Genomic DNA, 19802 nt, shown 5'->3' on the forward strand with positions numbered 1-19802 from the left:
GCAGAGGGTGAAAACAGAAATTAACCACAGAGAGCAAGTGAGTGACAGAGGCAGAGAGGAGAGGAAAATGGAGGGATAGACCATGTAAAATAGATGGGAGAAAGAGATTCTCTCCGATATTGATCTGGTAATCCTCGTTGTGCTCTCTGGCGATTGTAATCTTCCTCCTACACAAGATGAGGAGACGCAGGGAAAGGGCAAGAGAGAAAAGGAGTACATGGAGGGAGGAAGGGAGTGGTGAAGTGAGGGCGGGATGAGGAGAAAGGAAGAGCAGTGCCATCCAGTGGTGCAGAGAAATGCTGCAGCACTGAGGGTTTCTGTTATTGTGTAATTGATAACATCTGTTAATGTGTGCTCGTCTGTGTTGGTTTGTGTGTCATTCATAACTACATGAACCAAATGCACAACATGTCAGCTCCCTTCAGCCCTCGGTCTTTGGCACAGAAGAAGCAGAGCTAAAAACAGTGAACATATGGTCCCTGTGACACACTATGACCTTGAGTGTGGTATTTTGGGAGTGTGGCACACACAAATACACATTTAGACACCTGTGACACAAACTTGGACAGATTTTACTGTAGATTTTTAAGTCCTTTAAAATGTAGTGCAAATATAATTATTCTTTATTTTGATGAGAAAAAAATTAATGATAGAAATAACAAATAATAAATTCAGAGGTTGAAAACAGAAAGAGTAGAGAGTGATAGAGTGTTTTGGTGTCTTCTAGCTAATTTTTGGTTTTATGGCTCGCTACTTAATTGTTTTGGTTCAGTCTCATGGCTCTCGTCGTTCCCAGCTGCAGGCAGTTGTTTTCACAGAAAAAGCTCTAATAAACCCACTGTACACTACCTGCTCAGCACCAAACAGCAGACAGACTAGCTGGTGAACAAAATGGAGCATTTAGCTGCTAAAGAGCCAGGCATTTTTCTCAAGAGTTGGTATAGATAAAAAAAAAAACAGAACTAAAAGGAGAGTAGTTATAGGACTTACACTAGAAACACAACTCCAAATGAATGATAATGTTGCTTACTATTTGCTGGTTGCATGAATAGATAACTAACGCAACATAAATAACTGTTTGCCAACAAGTTCACCATCTCAACTTTATGATATATGTTGTGTTTACAGCTTGTTTCTGCTGCCCCCAAGTGGCCAAAATTAGTTAATGCGGGTTTAACGAAAGATAACATAATGCGTAGCCATGATCCTTCCTGCTCTTGTTTTCACTGTCCTCTACCTGCTTTGAAAGCGAGTTCCTGGAACTAAATTACATCACTGCTCAGGAGGTCAGACTAAATGCAAGTTCCAGGTACTTTCAGATGTTGATGTTAGTGTTGTTGATTGTGATGGTCAAGCAGATGAGTCATCACATCACAACAAGGACAACTACAACAAACAACAGTTAAACACCATTTTACTACTGCATCTGTATCAATCCCTGTCACTTTTCAAAAACCTATTTTTGTCCCCCTTTTATTGTTTCAGGTAACTTTTCTTACTAAAATCTCTCTAAACATTGTCCTCTTACTGTCCATTCACCATAGTGCAGGTAAGAGAAGAGAGGAGTGGATAATAATGTTGAAATTTTCATCTGAGTCATCTCCAGTTATTACCATGTGCTCACAGGAATGAGCTTAAAGAGCGAAGCGAGTGCCTTGCGAACATTTTTTGCCCTTGGTTTTGCCTCTCAGTCTACAGGCTGCCCTACCTTGTTGGTGGAGAGCGTTAGGGTTGTATGCAGCCTGAAAGGAATACCTGTAGACACTACTCAGGGCTGAAAAAGTACTTTCTCCTCCTCTGCATGTTTTTGGGATAAAAAAAAAACAATTCATATAATCTATATTCTTATTTACAGTTAATATTCTCTTTAAAAAAAACTGCTTGAATATAACATAAATCAAAAATAAGGCAGTAAAGGAACAGAGTTGCTTGTTGTAAAGATGCAAATACATAAACATAAACATTATCTATCATTTCTATCAAGGAAACTAAACATGATTTTAAGTAAGGTTACTGCATTAAAATACAGCAGAGGTTAACATAGAATTTATATTTTTCATATTTTACATAATAAATAACAAGGAAAACACAGTAATGCTAGATAGAAGTGTACCTGTAGCTACTTCTGAAACTAAACCTACACCCTTTCTTGTTTCAACATGACAATGTCCTCGTGCACAAAGCCAGATCCATAAAGAAATGTTTTTCCCAGTTTGTTGTGGAAGAACTTAACTGTCCTGCACAGAGCCCTGACCTCAACCCCCATCCACCGCCTTTGGGATGAACTGGAACACTGATTGCGAACCAGACCTTATCACCCAACATCAGTACTCAACCTCACTAATGCTCTTGTGGCTGAATGAGTGAAAATCCCTGTAGCCAGGTTCCAAAATCTTGCGGAAAGCTTTCCTAGAAGTGGAGGTTAAGACATATGGGCGAAATTTGTGGGTGTCCACATACTTTTGGCCACATATCATATCAGCATAAGATAAGATAGGACTTTATTTATCCCGAGGGAAATAGTTGTGCAGCAGTTGCAGTAGGAAAGTAGGAAAGAGTACAAATATAAAAATATCAATAAACACATATCCAAAATATACACAATGCCAAAAATATAAACAAGGTTAACGGTAAGGTTGCTTACACCTTGTTCAAAGCTCTCTCTCTCACACACACACCCTCATACAGAAACCCATTTTCAGAGAAATATATGAGAACAAGAAAGACTGACTTGGCCTTTTCTTGGTTCGTCATTCAGAAAGCCCTGGGTTTGATTTCCTCTCTGTGTTCGAGATGAGTCATCAATAACTGTGCTGTTAAAGTCTAGCAGCTACTGGCTGCTATATGCAGTCATTGCATTATCAGTTATCATTAGTTTTTTCTATTACATTATTGGCAGTTAAAAGGTTATGTATGGTTTCTAGACACCCCTCTCCGACTAAGCTGGGTCCTGAACGCCTTGCAGAAGATGAAGTAGATGAGCGGGTCCAGGCAGATGTTGAGAACTGACACTACGATGGTCAGCTCCATCAGGTAGTAGAAAACCTTGCTCTATGAACAATACCTCCACAGGAAATTGTTGGGAAGGCGGACCGGGTGGTAGGGGACGAAGCAAAAGCAGACATTGACCAGCACTAACATGTTCCTGGGTGACTTTGCAAGCTTCTTGGAGCTGGAGGATGCCGGCTGCCTCTGCTGCACCAGCAACACTCTGTGGGAGGTGCTGTAGTAGAAGAAGAGCAAGGAGAAAAGGACAAACAGGAAGATAGCGGTGGAGCAGCTGTGTATGATTTTGTAGAGCAAGGTGAGCTGGTCACTGTGCAAGACTTCACAGCTCACTGGGACAGAGGTCAAAGGTTCCTGGGTGTGGAATGACAGGATGACGTAGACACTCATCATGGCCAGGAGGAAAACCCAGGTTACCATGGAGATACTGTGGGCGGCCCGTACAGTCTGCAGTATGTGAGTTCCTAAAGGTTGGATGATCTTCAGATACCGGTGTCAGTAGGTAACTTCAATAAATAACAGTCACAGTTCCTTCAGCATTCACCTACTGCTCCCCTCACATGGGAATGTGTGTATTTGACGTGGGAATTCGAGTACATGATATACTTGCCGTCCAATTAGTACTCATGAGAGCATTCTTGCTCTACTCTAAAAAAGAACGCTACTTTGAATCCAACAGTTTTGTGTTTTCTGTATGTTGTCAGAAAAGACCGTGAAATGGGTGTATTTTTGTTTGTACTGATAAAATTGTGAAGTCAACTATGAGTTTTATGCAACATGAGATCTACCAACTTCAAACTTCAAGGGGAAGTCAATGACAGGAAACTCTACATAACCACAATGCCACATTGCCCCCTGGCCCTGGTCGACCTGTTCGCAGCGATGTAGCCTATGAACAGGATGCTTGCGTACATGTTGAGGAGGAGGGCGGATGTGCCAAAGTTGCAGTAGACCAGCTGGATGGTGACAGAGCTGCTGGCGTAGATGGTGATGGGGATAGGGAGACAGAGGCAGAGCAGGCAGTCAGCGGCTGCCAAGTTCTTCAGGTAAACCATAATGATGCTAGATGTCATCATTTTGTCATCACCGTCATTTTGAATTTCCTTTCTTTGTTCAACCATGTGGCTGCTGCTCAGCCACCATTTTGAGTTAGATTTCTTTTGTTTGATGCCATTTTGGACCCACACACACACTTACATTCAGTAAAACAAATGTTGCAGTGTTTATATAGTTCTCACTTATTTGTATTTATATTTTTTAACTGCAAGTCTACATTTTTTATTATTATTGGCAATATAAACATCTGTTTCCCATGCCAATAAAGCCCCATTGAATTAAACTGAATTGAATTAAATATTAAGATTTTATGCAGAAGTCTGGCTACATGCAAAAGGAACTGCAAAAAAGTGATATCAGTTAGGGTAATCAGGAAATAATTTACTCACCCTGAAAGGGTTTTCTCTCATGAAAAGGCATAAAACATCTGAACAGACATGTTCTGAAGAAAGAAAGCGGCAGCATTTTTGAAACAGAGATATGGGACAGGGAGGCGTCCTTATCAGATGCCTGAAGCACCTCAACTGTCCCAAAGTGCTTGACTTTCTCAGCCAAGAATGCAGACACACCTCTCACACTTATACAAAGACAGAATGCCTCGTAGCAAAGGTCCAGATTAAAAGGTTTAGGAATTCATTGTGAGGATGTAGCCTGCAGTATCTCATTCAGAATTTTAAAATGTACTTATTTGGCTTTGAGTGATAAGGGAAATTCAAGATGTGAGGTTCGCAATTGATGTGAGTTGAAAATGTTTCAACTAAACGTTCAGAGATTAGAGTAAAAAAAAAGGAGAGAGACTGGAGGGAAATAACAGAAAGAGTTCTGTGAGTTCTGAGTTCTGAGTTCAGAGGCTGAGTTGAACACAAACTCACAGGCACTCTCCCATGGTAGACATGCATGGTGCGTCCATTGCTATCTAGTGTAAAATCTGATTTATTTTTGTGACGATTTATTTTGTAGATTACTTTATTTTCCTCAGGTTTATTGAGATAATCTGCATAATTTAATTCAGTGTAACTACATCACAGTAGTGAAGGGATGTATCACGTTTGTTGTCAGACTGTTGAAGCAGATATTAAAGTGGACCAAGTTACACAGATGAAGTGGTCCTCGTGCTCTTGCTTTACCCATGTCCCAAAGTTAGATTTAATTCAATAACTATCAAGTTTATGCTTAACTGGTGGCAGCGGGTTTGGGGACTGCTAGGTTTTGCAGTGTTTTGAGTTTTGCCGGTGATTAATGAGCTAACTGCCAGTGCTTGCTCCTGACATGTTGCTACAAGCTAGCGCTAAACTAGTGTAATGTTACTGGTGGAATAAAACGGACTCTGTTGGACATGTAATCATCAAGATAGCAACAAAGGACAACATATGGGAGTAACAGAGACTGGCAAAGTGGACGCAACTTTTTCCTGCCCTCTCCATGGATTATCATGCTGTTTTATGTTGGAGTGCTACATGTGAACTTGGTAAAGTTGTTCACATGTTAGCTAACGTTACTCTGGATACCACAATCTCAAAGCGGACTTGTCTAGCTCACCAAAGCTAAGACAGTTAAGTTGTATATGCCAATTCTGAACTTTTAATGCGTTTAAAAGGTGGTCACTTTAATGAACCGTGGCCAGTCACAATAACTTTTTGAACAAACCGCCCTTTCCTCCTGGCTCTTAGTGTATGTCGGTCGCGAATGAGTCGGCTCTATGAACGAGGGGAGCCAAACCCCCCTCCGAAAAAGAAATGCATGACCAGAGCTGCCAGATTGGTTTGATGTTTTCCAGCCCAATACTTGCTCAGAATCTGCCCAAATTGATAAAAAAAAAAACGCCCAAATATTAGTTACAATTAACAGTTAATTCATAAACAATAGCAACAGTATTGTGGTTCATCACAATTTTTCAATATGAAATAATAAAACAACAATTCAAGTGTTCATACTAGAACGCAGATATAATACATCTTATAATGCAACTATAAAACAATTTTCCATTTCTGCCCTTTGCCTTAAAAATACATAGAAAATTAAATGACAGCTCAAATAACAAAAATAATAGGTTATATCTAACTTGGTAAACTGAAACAAGCTTGACAGTATGCCAGCTTAAAGTGTCCCCCCACACACACACACACACACACACACACACACACACACACACACGCATGGAAAGAGAGCACAAGAGAGAAGCAATCCTATCAAAAAGCCAAACAAATAATGATGTTGCATGCATAGAGGTTTCTGTTACAATGAAAATACAGATTTGCAAAAACACTACAGTTCCTGTGTGTTCATAGGATAAGCCGCAGGTGGGTGGTAATGATGGTAACTCATATCTCCTCTCAGCAGAATGAATAGAAATTATGTCATATCAAAGTTGTGTTGAGTTGATGTGTTCACACAACTAAGGAATACAATTTATGAATATAGTTTTAATATACTGACATTTTTAATGTTTTTAAAAACCAACCCAACACATGGTAAACCAGCCCAAATCCTGTCCACCCCGCACAATGCAACTCAGGCAACACTGTGCATGACGACAAACAAATTACACTTTTGAACAGAGCAGAAATATTTTTTTCCACATCATACAAATTAAATTGAAATATATACAGTAGGTGTCTGTTTAGAGTTGTGCAATTATTTATTAGCCATAGCCTACTATTTCAATAGTAGGATGTTATTTTTGTTGCACAACTATGATAGTTATTCTTGACATATCCCACTTTTTAACCATCAGTGTGACAGAATATTTCAATGTATTGCAGATGAAGAATCCTGCATGTTTATTTCTTGCAACAAATACAAATGTAATTTAGGCAGTGACCAGCAGAAGGGGTACTAATTGAAGAGCCGTTTGGGAGCCGAAAGAGCCGGCTCTCAGAAAGGAATGGAGGCCATAAGATCCGGCTCCCCTCAAAGAGCCATAATTCCCATCACTACTGGCTCTACGTTTATGACTGCTGTCAAGCCAGCTGCAATTTGAATTTTGATGCGTGTTTATTCGTATTGTTACGGTACCGGTGCCTGGAGCAGCCAAGAAGCATGAAGAAAGACTTGCATTTTAGCAATCATTTCTCACATTATATTACACATCATATATCAAATAAGTCTTGTTAAATATGTGACGTCACCAAAAATTCCTCATTTATAAAACTGTTTCCATAATGGGTTTGCTGAAAAGCGCAATGGATTTCTGTTCAGTTTCCTGAATTTTTAACTTTCTGAGTTAAAAATGTGAGTCGCCTTCTCTGGAACCTAATTCTCTTGAGATCCCACTGGCTTTTTCCCATAATGCCCTGTGTCCGATGCTTTTGTGTAAAGTTCTGAAAATTTAAAATAACACTGGTGACACTAGTCTGAAAAGCCTGCAGGAAGTAAGTGACAGATGTTGTGGTCGGATGTTAGGTAGGTTGCTACCGGAAGAGGTGATGGCCCCTTGGATGGATTTCTCACTACTAACTCGTACACATTTTATTTGTCTTTAGCTCCATGCAATGTTCTTTAGAACCTCTTTTGGTGGTGCTTCATCCCTGTAGACTGATTCTATCACCATATTTGGTATTTTTTGCTTGGACTCCAAATAAAGAATAATAATAATGAATCAGCACGCACTGGCCTTCTTTTTAGTTCTTTGGTGTTATGGCACATGTCACCTCCTGTGAATACCACTGCTGCCTTCATGGTGATTTCATCAGTCATTTCAGTCATTACATTAATAGTAATGGGGAAATCTTCAAAACAGCAGTAACCCATACATTTGAAAATTCCTGCCATTTCCTGTGACTGCAGGGTTTTTACGCTGTGTCGCTCAAAACCAACTCTGCAGTATGGATGAATGGACTTGATTCCCTTTGCAATCACTTTAGTCCACTGTAGTCCTTGAAAACGTCTACTTTTCTCAGCACTTGCCATTCTGTTCTGTCAATGAAAAAGAAACATGGCTGTTGTGGCAAACAACATTTGAAGAATTTGTCTTCTGCCTCACACTGTGGAGAAGTAAGCAGATTCAGCCAAGTCCAATTGCTTTTCAGTATCCTGTAACACAAACAGATGGGGAAAAAAACATTTTTTAGCCTGAAACAAGTATATACACATGTTTGTACCATATGAAGCTGGACTCTGTTCATTAACTGTAATTATGTTAGGAACTGAAATGTGTACGTATGAGTACAACTTGAACCTAATGTGTGTGCCAATATCGCAGCCTTCATGGACAGAACATTTTGTAGCTGCTATGTACATGTGTGCATGTGTATGATCATGCATGATTTCAAGCTCTATACTGTGATAGGAGTTGGGTGATCCCCAAAACCAACAAAAAGTAAGTGAGTGAATATGAAATAAAGAGTTATCGATTGAGAATCAATTTTACAAATCTGAAATTATATCAACTATCAACCTTAAGTAACATCTACAAAAAGACTGCAGATCCAGTCCTTACTTCCCAATTTTTAAATTAAAAGTAACAAAACACAAAATAGGTAACCTGTTAACATATAGGAAACAGTGATTCACTGCCTGCAGGTATCGCTTGTAGAGGGAGGATGGGCTGGTTTGTCTCAGTCAGTAAGTTTACAAGAATTTGCCAAATTTTAAGATTTGTGATAAACTAAGATAAACAGTTAAGGCCATTTCAGACACACTGTGATAACTGCACCACTGCTCTCTGAAACCCATTATTTCCAATGGCTTGTGCTGCACAGACAGACAGCTTTCGTTTTAGCGTGTTGGTAACTGTTTGCTATTAGCTTAATAACAACTGCAGACAAAGCAGGTGGAAATATCGCTTTTCTACTTTTTCTACTTTTTACTCAAGTTGTCGTCAACTGCCTGGGGCTGGAGGGAAAGGGGTTACTGCAGGGCAGATGAGGGAAGTGGGAACAGGTGTATAGATTGGAGGGGATGTCAGGTGACCAGGACTGGAAAAATAATCTGAGGACATTTTGTGGAAGGCTCGAGGATGGACATAAGGACAGTAATGCCCCATCCACTGACTTTACCAGAGACAGTTTATCTGAGGTTGATGTGTCAAAAAGATATGTGATTGAGGACACAGTTGTGCATGCTTTTGTTGACACTGGAGCAGACATTTCAGTTCATAGTGAAGATTTTAGGATGTCTACAACTGCTCTCCACAAAAAGCCCATTGTAAAGCAGTTTGTTCCTCTCACTGGTGTCACAGGTGACCCTCTGGGCTCAATCTCAGCCAGTTTAAGTATTGCCCACAAACCAATGACACATGCCCTTCAAGTTGTCAGAAACTTTACTAAACCACTGATTTTGGGCTGGGATTTTCTGGTTGCTAACGGCTGTAAAGGATTTTCAAGATATTTTAAGATGTTTTTCTGTTGCTATGCTGTGCATCCAAATGCATCCAATATAAGGTGTTATTTTCTGTCTAGCTGTGCACTTCCTTTGAACTGCTGAACTTTTAACAACTTAGACTAAGAGTCGCCTTGGGTTCCTGTCTACCTAGCACCCTTTAGACTTAGTTCCTTTTTTCTTATATATCTTAACCTTTATATTTTTTATGATCTCGGGCATACAAAACTGGTTTAGACTAGTTTGTGTCTGTGTAAATGCAACCTCCCCCTCATACTGAACGCATACACATTTCCTATCAATAGTCTGAGCAGTCTGTCTCACTCTCTGCAGACCTACAATGCTCTGTATGATTGTCTGACTTTATTTGCAAAGAATAAAACTAAAAAAGACACTTTAGTATTTCTTGGTGTTTATTTCAGGTCTCACAAGTGAATTCTTTTTTTCCCCACAACACAGCATTATTGTCATGGCTCTCATAATAGATGACAAAGTTGTGCCACTGTTTAGCCCACACCAGTATGTCCCTAAACTAACTGAAGTTACAGTATCTTCTACAGTTACAGTTACAGCCATGTCAGAGATGGTCATCACTACTAAACTAGACGTACCACTTAAGGGACTGGTACCTTGAGACTATGCAGGTGTGTTTGAACCACACTACACTAATCGTTCATCTACTGGTTTTGCATGGACTGTGGCAAAAGCTGAACATGTTTCCATCCATGTAAAAGTAGCTAATCCCTCCAGTGAGGAAGTAATGTTACATTCCGGCACTCAGGAACTTTTCGTGCAACTTCTGGCAGCAGCACAGACGAGTACACTGTGCTGGAAAGTTCTGTCTGTAACGTCAACATTTAGATACCTGTGATGTCCAAGCCACCTCTTCTGCCTGATATTTCAAACCCTGACCTCACAAGTGTGCAACATAAGAAACTGAGGGATACTTTAAACTCATTCTCAGAGGTGTTCAGTCAGCATTCACATGACTTTGGAAGGACTCACCTGGTCTCACACAAAATTGCAACCAGCTGTGACACTCCCATCTCAAAAAAGAGCCTATCTTACCTCTCCTTCCATGAAAGCAGAAATCCACCGTCAGAAGGAGGAGCATAAAGCTCAGGATCTGATCGAGGACAGTACAAGCCCCTGGGCCAGCCCAGTGGTCATGGTGAAAAAGAAAGATAGCATATGGAGATTTTGTGTTGATTTCAGGAAACTGAACTCAGTATGGCCAATGGACCATAATACACAAGGATGGAAAGAAACACACTAACATCGATGCGATGTCACAGATTCCCCTCTCACAACAGGACCCAGTGGTCCTGGAGGAAACAGCGCCTCCCTCCCAGGACAACCTCTCCTCTGCTGTCAAACTGGAAACTCCTTCTCCACTTCCAAAGTTGCACAATCTGTCGCCAGCACAACAGCTCTGCTTTGCTATTCAGAAAAAGACACTGCCGTTGTTCAGACAAACAAAACAGATATGAAATCGTTGCAACACACATTTTCTAGTCAAGGAAATTACAATTTAGCTAAACAACTTTCTGACCCCATTCTATCAGAAGTGTGCAAATGGGTACAGCAAAACAAACAACCTTATCTCAACCATGTAAAAGGGAAAATTCAAAGGAAACTCTGGTGGCTATTTTCTAAACTTGTGACTTGTGACTTGCTCAAGGAAAGGAAAGGAAATCCAATTGTGTATCAAGTGATGATTGCCACCATACTAATCATGGAGACTATAAACATTCTCTATGGCAATCTCTCCTCTGGTCATTACAGTGCTGATCGCACATTCAAGAAAGCCTTATGTGCTATTGGCCAAGCATGAGGTTAACTTTTGTGATATGTGTCATACATGTGAAGCTTACAGAAAACCTGTACCACAACACTGAGCTCACCTGCAATCCATACAAGCAGAAAGACCATTCCAGTTTATGTGCACAGATATTACTGATCTCCCACTAACCGCACATGGACATAAGTATGTGCTTATAGTGCAAGATCATTTCACAAAGCATGTTAATGCTTTTCCTATGAAAGATCAGAAAGCAGCTACAGTAGCACAATTACTTTGTGAGAGATACATTCCTGAACTGTTGTCAGATCAGGGATGACGATATTCATCAGAAATCATTCAGAGACTGAGTCCTTGACGGCCTATGGACACTCTCCCCAGGTATGCGTCATTCTCTGGTTCACTTCCCATGTACCCTGGACCACCTGACACTGGACAGTCTTCTGTCCCTGCCCGTCCCTCTGCTGTGGAGACGTTCAGGACGGGTCTCACAAGTCCAGCCACAATGGACTGACGCTGCTCCTGCAGTGCCTGTCGGGACACATTCTGGTGGCCCACCCCACGACTTGTTTGGGACGGGTTATTCGGAGACCACAGCTGCTCTTGCTGTGAGCAACCGCCACTGCCTCAAATGACAGATATGAACTGATTATGGACATTTGTCACTGAACATTTATTTGCTGACTATTAAGGTTTTGCACTTACATTTTCAGATGGACAGTGTTTGAGGGAAGATTGGGTATGTTACTGCACTTTGATAGTTTCATTATTCAGGCAGTTCACAGTTTTGAAGTAGTAGTGATTTTACTAAATGTGAAATGTCTGTAATATGTACAGTTTTTCAGGCATTTATGGCAGAATAAACTCAATGGTTATTTTCACTCATGCCTTATGATGTTCTACTCTTTCCTTATTTATTTAGAGTACTTAAATTTCTCTTTTGTTTCAGTTTTGAGATGAGATGTATTTTTCATAACCTTTGACATTAAGACATTTCATCTGAAGAGAGGGAAGTATGTAAGATGAGATTTATTTTGTAGATGACTTTATTTTTCTCAGGTTAATTGAGAGAATTTGCTAAATTTAATGAATTTAACTACATATATATGTATTCTGTTCCTTAATTTAGATCGGAAACTACATAATAGTTGATATGATGTAAGACAGTTGTGAAGTGATGTATCACGTTTGTTCAGCATTCAGTTGTCCAGCTGTTGAAGTGGACCAAGTTACATAGATGACGCGGTCCCCGTGCTCTTGCTTTAACCACGTTCGAAAGTAGTTTTAATTCAGTACCTATCAAGTTTATAGTTACCGCTAAGAGTAACCAGCGTTATCTAGACAGCTAACATGTGTACAGTTAGTAAATTGGCTGTTTGGGCAAATAAACAAACGACCCAACGGTCAAATTCTGCTTCGCTTTGTGTCTGAACACACATTGAGAATAGTAGGGACTATGGAAAAACTTGAGTTACACACATAGGCTATCACATTATAGGAAAGGAATAAATTAAAATAAAACAACCAAAAGTTAGCAAGTATTCCGGTATTGCTGCAGATTTTTGTGCCTTTGTTTGCCTAGACACTGAAGTTGTGGTGTCATTACTGGGTTTTCCACACAGGACAGGATCTGCTGGATGGAGCTCTGAATTAAATTAGGACTTTCCCCAATTTTGCGTTCGTTAAAAATAACCTATTTCTGCTGTTTGTAATTGTGATTGTTTAAAGACTCTTCAGTACATTGGGTGGGTGCTTGTAAAATAGTTTTATTCTTGTTTTTGCAATGAGTAACTAGATACGGGATACTCTGGGCATTAGTCATTAGGACTTCAAATACTGAGGTCATGAGTGCAAATTCCACCACCCCACCCCCCAACATTTGTTTAGAGTTTAAAGTTTTTAGAATGTTTTGATTATATCACTTTTATTACTTTTTCACATTGTATTAAAACGTTTTGTCAAGTTGTATCACCTTCTCCACAGTGACAGGAATATAATTCTGAATAGCCTACATTTCTTTCTTTCTTTTCTTTTTCTTCATTTTTTGTGCCTATTTTATTTATAAGACATGGACTCACACAATGGCAAATTTGTGTGTAGTTGTAGAATAACTGATAAACGTAAATGATTAACCTAATGAAACTCTGGGTCTGCGTAAGCAAAGCCTGCCCATGTCACATGCTTCCGCAGACTGTTTAAAAGTGCCCCGTTTCCCACCATGATTTATTTCAACAGACTGACCTGACGGAGTCCAGCTAAGCTGTGAACCCTCCTCTCCATGATGATGATGCAGGTAAAAGCTCAACGAGACTCCATGCAAGTTGCAACATTTAAACCAAATTATTTTATTTCCTAATGACAAACACTGCTGCTCCTATTTTCTTGATACTGTCAGTATGTAGGCTTAACTTGCTCTTATAAATGTTATTTTCATAATATATAATATTTTGAATTTAAGTGATCTGTGTGAAAACTGTAAAAAAATATATAGAATAGCTGATCTAATGACTTATTCTTATTATGTGCTGATAATTAAGAATATTATATTATTATTGATTTGGCATACGTTTTAGTAATATTAGTAGTAGTAGTATTGTAATAGTAGTACTAGAAGCAGTACTGTCTATGGGAGCAGCTATATACAGTCAACATTTAGAAAACCAGAGCTACAGCAAACATAATTGGAAATACAAATCCATGTTGGCAGTATCTTAAAATCTACTAACCTTATTCAGTAAAGCAAATATATGTTTTATTTTATAATTTTAATTATGTTTTATTATTTGTGTTATTTATATATTAAAGTCTATAGGCAGGGATTTAAAGTTTTCTAATATCTGATCTAAACCATTTAACAGTTTAATTTTGCTATTATACCTTAAATTAATCAATAAAAAATACCAAAATCAGCAAAATCAGATAACTAAAATATAACATCAATAATCTATTTCTTTCTATCATTATAATGCATATTTGTTGGTAGTGCTGATTAATGTTATCGAGGATATTGTTGGCTTTATAGTGTTTGTTATCGTTAGTTATATATTAACAGGCACTATCAGTCCCAGTCCTAACATATTATCTGTTTCCAGACTTCAGACCTGTGAACTCAAGAAACAACACGAGTGAATTAAAATAAAATATTAAAATGTCCAATGAAACAGCACAGGGAATAGATGATATTTTAGAGTACCGGTATAAAGTTTTGTGACTATTTCATTTAACCAAACCTGATTTAACAGCCTCTGCTCCAGAGAGGCTAAGTGTGTTCTGATTCGCCCAGCAGGGAAAATCCAAGCAGGGAAAATCCAACTGTTGTATGCTCCCAGTGATGTAACTGGGTAGTTTTCTACAAAGTGAAACAAAAAATACAAGTCATGTGACTTATAGAGCAGCAAAAAGTAAAGGAGTTGAGATATCTGTCTATGAGTGCAGGTAATCACTGAGAAAGGTGTTGTAAATATTATTCATCTCTTTTCTTTCGCATTAAGGTAACACTATTCTTAGCTCTGCTGGTTCTTGTGGCCTCCGTTCACTCCGACTCCCAGTTCTATCTGCCCATCGACTGTGATGACATCCATCGCCACGACAACACCAGCTCCAGTGGGGTGTACATCATCTACCCAGGAGGTCCCACCACGCCCCTGCATGTCTACTGTGACATGGACACTGACGGAGGCAGATGGACTGTCAGTACAGCTCATATTTGATCAGATTTTAGAATCATAAACATGAACAAACATCACACTGTATGCCTCATTTAGACCTCGTAAAACCTGCTTGTAGAAACACACAATAGAACATATCTGTCTAGTCAGGTGACCTTAGAGCAAAAAAATTAAAAATCCTCTAGGTTGAAACCATAGATTGTATATAAGATGATCCCCAAAAGTGAAGCCAAAACATCGTGATCGCCCCCTGGTGGCTGGCTGTAGTATAGGTCACAAACCCCACCCCCTCCTTGTCAGCGGATGGGACATGGGCAAAACTAAAAACTCAAAGTAATTTGGTTTTAATTAGTTATTTTATTGGTTATTTGAGCTGTACAAAAGAGGGTTACACGTCATGATTGACAGCTGAGGCCGGCTTGCGATTGAGTCAGCTGGGTGTGTGGGCGGGACCTCGATACCTCAGCTCCAAATGACTCTGGCTCTAAATGACGTCACCAGCGCAAGATGGCAGCTCCCCTAACCGGGATATTTTAGCTTCATTTTTGTACAGTGGGAGGAAGTGGAGATGCGTTGTCCATCTATGGTGGAAAATACTGTTTTGAAGCAAACCTTTTTTTAGACTTGGACTCGAATCAGACTTGAGTTATAAAAATGAGGACTTGACACTTGACATGTAGTCTCAAAGGCTCAACAACATTTATGCGTATGTATTGAAGGACTTGCTCTCAGTAAAAGCTCAAATTACACACCTTTGAAAGGAGTGTTTGCTGTGTCATTTTAATGGTCAGCATTTGGACCTGAAAGATTCACACCTCTGAAAGACTTGTCCTTAATGCCTTGAGACAGTCCAAAGGCCACCAGCACCTCTAAAGCTCACTAATAAACACATTATATCTTGTTTATTTTACCTTTGGACAGAGCCCGGCTAGCTGTTTCCCTTGCTTCCAGTCGTTATGCTAAGCTAAGCTAACCGACTGCTGGCTCTAGCTCCATATTTTGCGCACAAACATGAGAGTGGTGTCAATCTTAAAATTTTATTAGAAAGTAAATAAGTGTATTTCCCAAAATGTCATTGTCAAATGGAGCATTGAGAAGCTATAGAGTTGGTGCAGACCAAAAACAGAACTAATAGGAGAGAGGATATTTAGCACTAAATGGCCAGAAACACAACTCCAAATGAATGCTGATGTTGCACCTTGTTTGCTGGATGTGTAAAAATGCAACCGTTTGCAAACACGCTGTAACAACTTTGTAAAGTGATACTTTCCCAGATGTTGTGCTTTCCCCTTGTTCTCCTGCCTCCAAGTGGCCAAAAAATAAATTAATGCAGCTTGAAATTTTTATATTTCTATGTTTGGAAATACTTACATTTACTGTAGATGTAACAATCACCAACCCGGTACCTGGTTGACTAAAAGATTTTCTGAAAAAGATTTTCTTGCTAATTGTATGGATAGTATTACATGCTAGTACATTTTAACCTTTCTTTTCCTCCTATTCTCCGTCTCAGGTATTTCAAAGGAGGAGCGATGGGACCGAAAACTTCTACAGGCCCTGGAGCCACTATAAAACTGGATTTGGGAATGTGGCTGGAGAATATTGGCTTGGTGAGTTCTTGAGGGAGAAATACATTAAAAACATGGGGCCTGTTCTGCTTTCCATCTTAATTTGCTGAGGTGAGACAAAGTATAAAGTGTGGTTTTGGACAAGGTAAAGATTGAGAGAGAGTCTGAGGGGAAAAGAGGTTAAGAAATGTAGAGTAAATACTTATAAGGCCTTAGGGCAGGAGGTGAAGTGAAACAAATCTTTGTGTGCCTTTTCAGGCCTGGAAAACATCTTCCTGCTGACTATGAGGAAGGAGAATGAGCTGCGGGTTGACATGGAGGACTGGGAGGGAGGGAAAGCGTCCGCCCAGTACTCCTCCTTCTCAATCGCTTCTGAGAACACCGGATATCAGCTTCACCTGGGCAGCTTCATTGCTGGAGCCGCAGGTGAGGATCACTGTGTTTAGGTTTGAATGTCAAGGCTTACGGATGAATGTACTGTAAGTAATACAGGATTTTTTTGAAGTGAAAAGGGTTCCTTTATCCCTTTTTGGTTTTTTTTTTAGAATCAAGACTGGTTTTCAACAAAAGACCGGGGGGATATTAAAATGGGTCCTTAAATCATTTATTTTCCAAGTTTTGTTGTGTCCTTACAAAGCTGGATGTAATACTGTGGACTAACAGGCTAGAAAATGTCATGACAGCTCACATTGATTTTTGTGATGCCAGTGAAAATGCGGCTCTCCAGAGACAAATTAAACTGTTAATGAAAAATGAAACATTAATGCTCTTTCAGTGGAAAAAAAGTGTTTTCCAAAATAATAGGTTCATTTTTAAAACAGAATGTCTGTGTAGCCCATTTATTTGGAGAAATCTTAGGATTTATAAAGTAGAGGATCCAGTCTGTGAAGGTAAGAAGGGGGCTGAATCTTATTTCATTTTGTAAAAAAAAAAAAAAAAGCAAGGCATTATTAATGTTTTCTTGGAACCCTCCCCTTTGACTTAGAAAAAAACTGCAATACTCTACGCCCAATACTTCAAAACAATATATTTAGGCAAAACATAACAATGTTATGTTGAAAATACAGCCACTTTCTTTATACAATAAACTTTCACAAGAGAAGGCTGAAATAAAATATAAATCCAGGATGAGAAAATCTTAAGACTATCCGCTATTCTCCCCTTTTCTGACTTCCTCCTACCTCTTCTAGTAAATCAGCACATCATCTCTAGCCAGAATATTTTGGGCGAATATTTTTGTTTTTTTACCCTAAAAGTGTTAAAATGTTCACAGCAAAACACTTTGATTCTTTTTAAACAGCTGCTTTTATCACACTTAACTGACTGGATCTTCTATTTAAAGCACATACATGTACTGTACTTAAGTGTACATTCAGATTATTATCAAGGCAAAAAAGGTCACTTAAATCATCCACTGGCAAAATGATAATACAGTAGCAGCCCTGGTTGAACAGTAAGTGATCCGGACTTTTAAAGATCAACTATAAACTCGGCTAACATTGTTTTTGTCTTTATTTCTAGGGGACAGTTTGTCAAATCACAAAAACATGAAGTTCACCACATTTGACAAAGACCAGGACCAGTGGGATAAAAACTGTGCTCAGTATTATCTAGGTGGATTCTGGTACAACGCCTGCCACATGGCTAACCCCACCGGCATGTATGCACCCCATGGTGCCATCGGATTTGAAAATGTCCACGTCATTTGGCATGCGTGGAAGGGCTGGAACTACTCCCTCAAGACTATTGCCATGAAGATCAGATCAGTCGCTACGTGTGCATGCACACATTAACCTGATTAGCTGCAGATTAACTAGATTATGGTAATACTTCAGGTGAGGAGAGTTGAGAAATGGGTGAGCATCATCTCTGGCACCTGTGTTTTCCTACTGAATTCCATACCAACAATACCAACAATAGGGTTCAGGAAATTAGTTTCATTTTGTTTTCTGTTGTCCTCAACTGGGATCCATGCAATATATTGTTTAGTAAGACAAGAGTCTACAGAAATGCTAGCTGCTCTGTGAGGCTGTACTTACAGCAGTGCTTTGAGTTAAGTGCAATGTGTAATGTCAGCATGCTCTCATTGACAATGCTAACATGATAATGATATTAAGCAAGTATAATGTTTACCATGTTCACCATCTTAGCTTAGTGTGTTAGCATGTTAACTGCTAATTAGTACTAAACCCATGATGCAGCTGAAACTGCTGTGAATGTCATTACTTTTTAAGGTTTAAAGTATTGAACAAATTAAGATTTTGACCTGATGATGGCGCTAGATGAACAGATAAGGGATAACTAAAATCATCAGGATTCAACATTTGGTAGCCATGAATGTCTGTACACATTTGGTGCCACTCCATCATGTAGATTTTGAGATATTTCACAAGTGAATACTTGACCTGCTGGTGGTGCAAGGAGATTAAGAAAAAAAGTCCTATATCAGGGTAAACTTTAGGCTTGTAGCATTTCTTTTCTTTCTTCTGCTATCGGTGCACAATTCATTTAAAATGTTGCATATAAAAACATACCTGAAATGATGCAGTATGTATAATGCTATAAGTGGTGATTTTTCTTTTGGTTTTTTATATGTGTTACCAAAAGATGTCTTGTTATATATGTGATGTTTGATAACTTAACTAATAATAGGTGTACTGGTAGTATTAATAAAGTCACTGTATTCTCAGAAAAGACAACTAATGTACAACTTTAAAGTTTTGTGACATACTTCGGTTCATCATTGGTTCATGATACTGTAGCATGTTGCTATAGCCTACTGTATAAAAAGCCATTGGCAGAATCATAGCGTATTATGGAGCCCTGAAACAGACAAAATGTGGTAAAATGTTATCAGACAAGTCAAAAATATAACAATAAATCAATTGTTTGTGGGCTTTTTTTACTTTAAAGGAAAGGTATGTGCAGCATTATGTTTCTTTTTACATATATTTTTGACTTGTCTGATAATTTTTTACTATGTTTTGTCCTTTGGGACTCCATAACAGAAAATTGTATTATCAGTTGTATATTATACTGATGTTTCTTTTCAATATTTTATATTTTCATACAAAATAATGCATTAATATTTCACTTGGTGTTTTACAAAAAGAGACAGGACATATGCTGTTTCTGGTTACCTGGATTAGGAAATAAATATATATAAAGAAAAGATTTAGAAAATGAGTTTCATTATGTTTTCTATTGTCCTCTACTGGAGTAAAAAGGGATTGTTTTCCCTCTGGAGTAAAATTCCTCAAAATAATACCAGTTGTAACAGTACTTGAGTTAATATACTTAAATTACTCTCCACCAATGGAGGATGCCAAAGTCAGGATTCATCCTGATGGGAAAATGAATGAATGAATGAATGAAAAGCAGAAC

General features: G+C 38.9%; 1 protein-coding gene and 1 pseudogene across 1 annotated transcript; one reads left to right on the top strand and one right to left on the bottom strand.

The window, feature by feature from the left end:
• Positions 1-2564: 2564 nt before the first annotated feature.
• On the bottom strand, positions 2565-4174 carry LOC122873492 (annotated as a pseudogene).
• A 9153-nt stretch (positions 4175-13327) lies between these two features.
• On the top strand, positions 13328-19590 carry LOC122870838 (microfibril-associated glycoprotein 4-like). Its single transcript, XM_044185234.1, has 5 exons — positions 13328-13475; positions 14674-14871; positions 16364-16460; positions 16677-16844; positions 17940-19590. Exons 1-5 carry the CDS (start codon positions 13461-13463, stop codon positions 18209-18211), a joined length of 750 nt encoding a protein of 249 aa, XP_044041169.1. The 5' UTR covers positions 13328-13460; the 3' UTR covers positions 18212-19590.
• The last annotated feature ends 212 nt before the right edge of the window (positions 19591-19802 follow it).

Source organism: Siniperca chuatsi, linkage group LG3, assembly GCF_020085105.1.
Source record: "Siniperca chuatsi isolate FFG_IHB_CAS linkage group LG3, ASM2008510v1, whole genome shotgun sequence".
NCBI classification, from domain to species: domain Eukaryota; kingdom Metazoa; phylum Chordata; class Actinopteri; order Centrarchiformes; family Sinipercidae; genus Siniperca; species Siniperca chuatsi.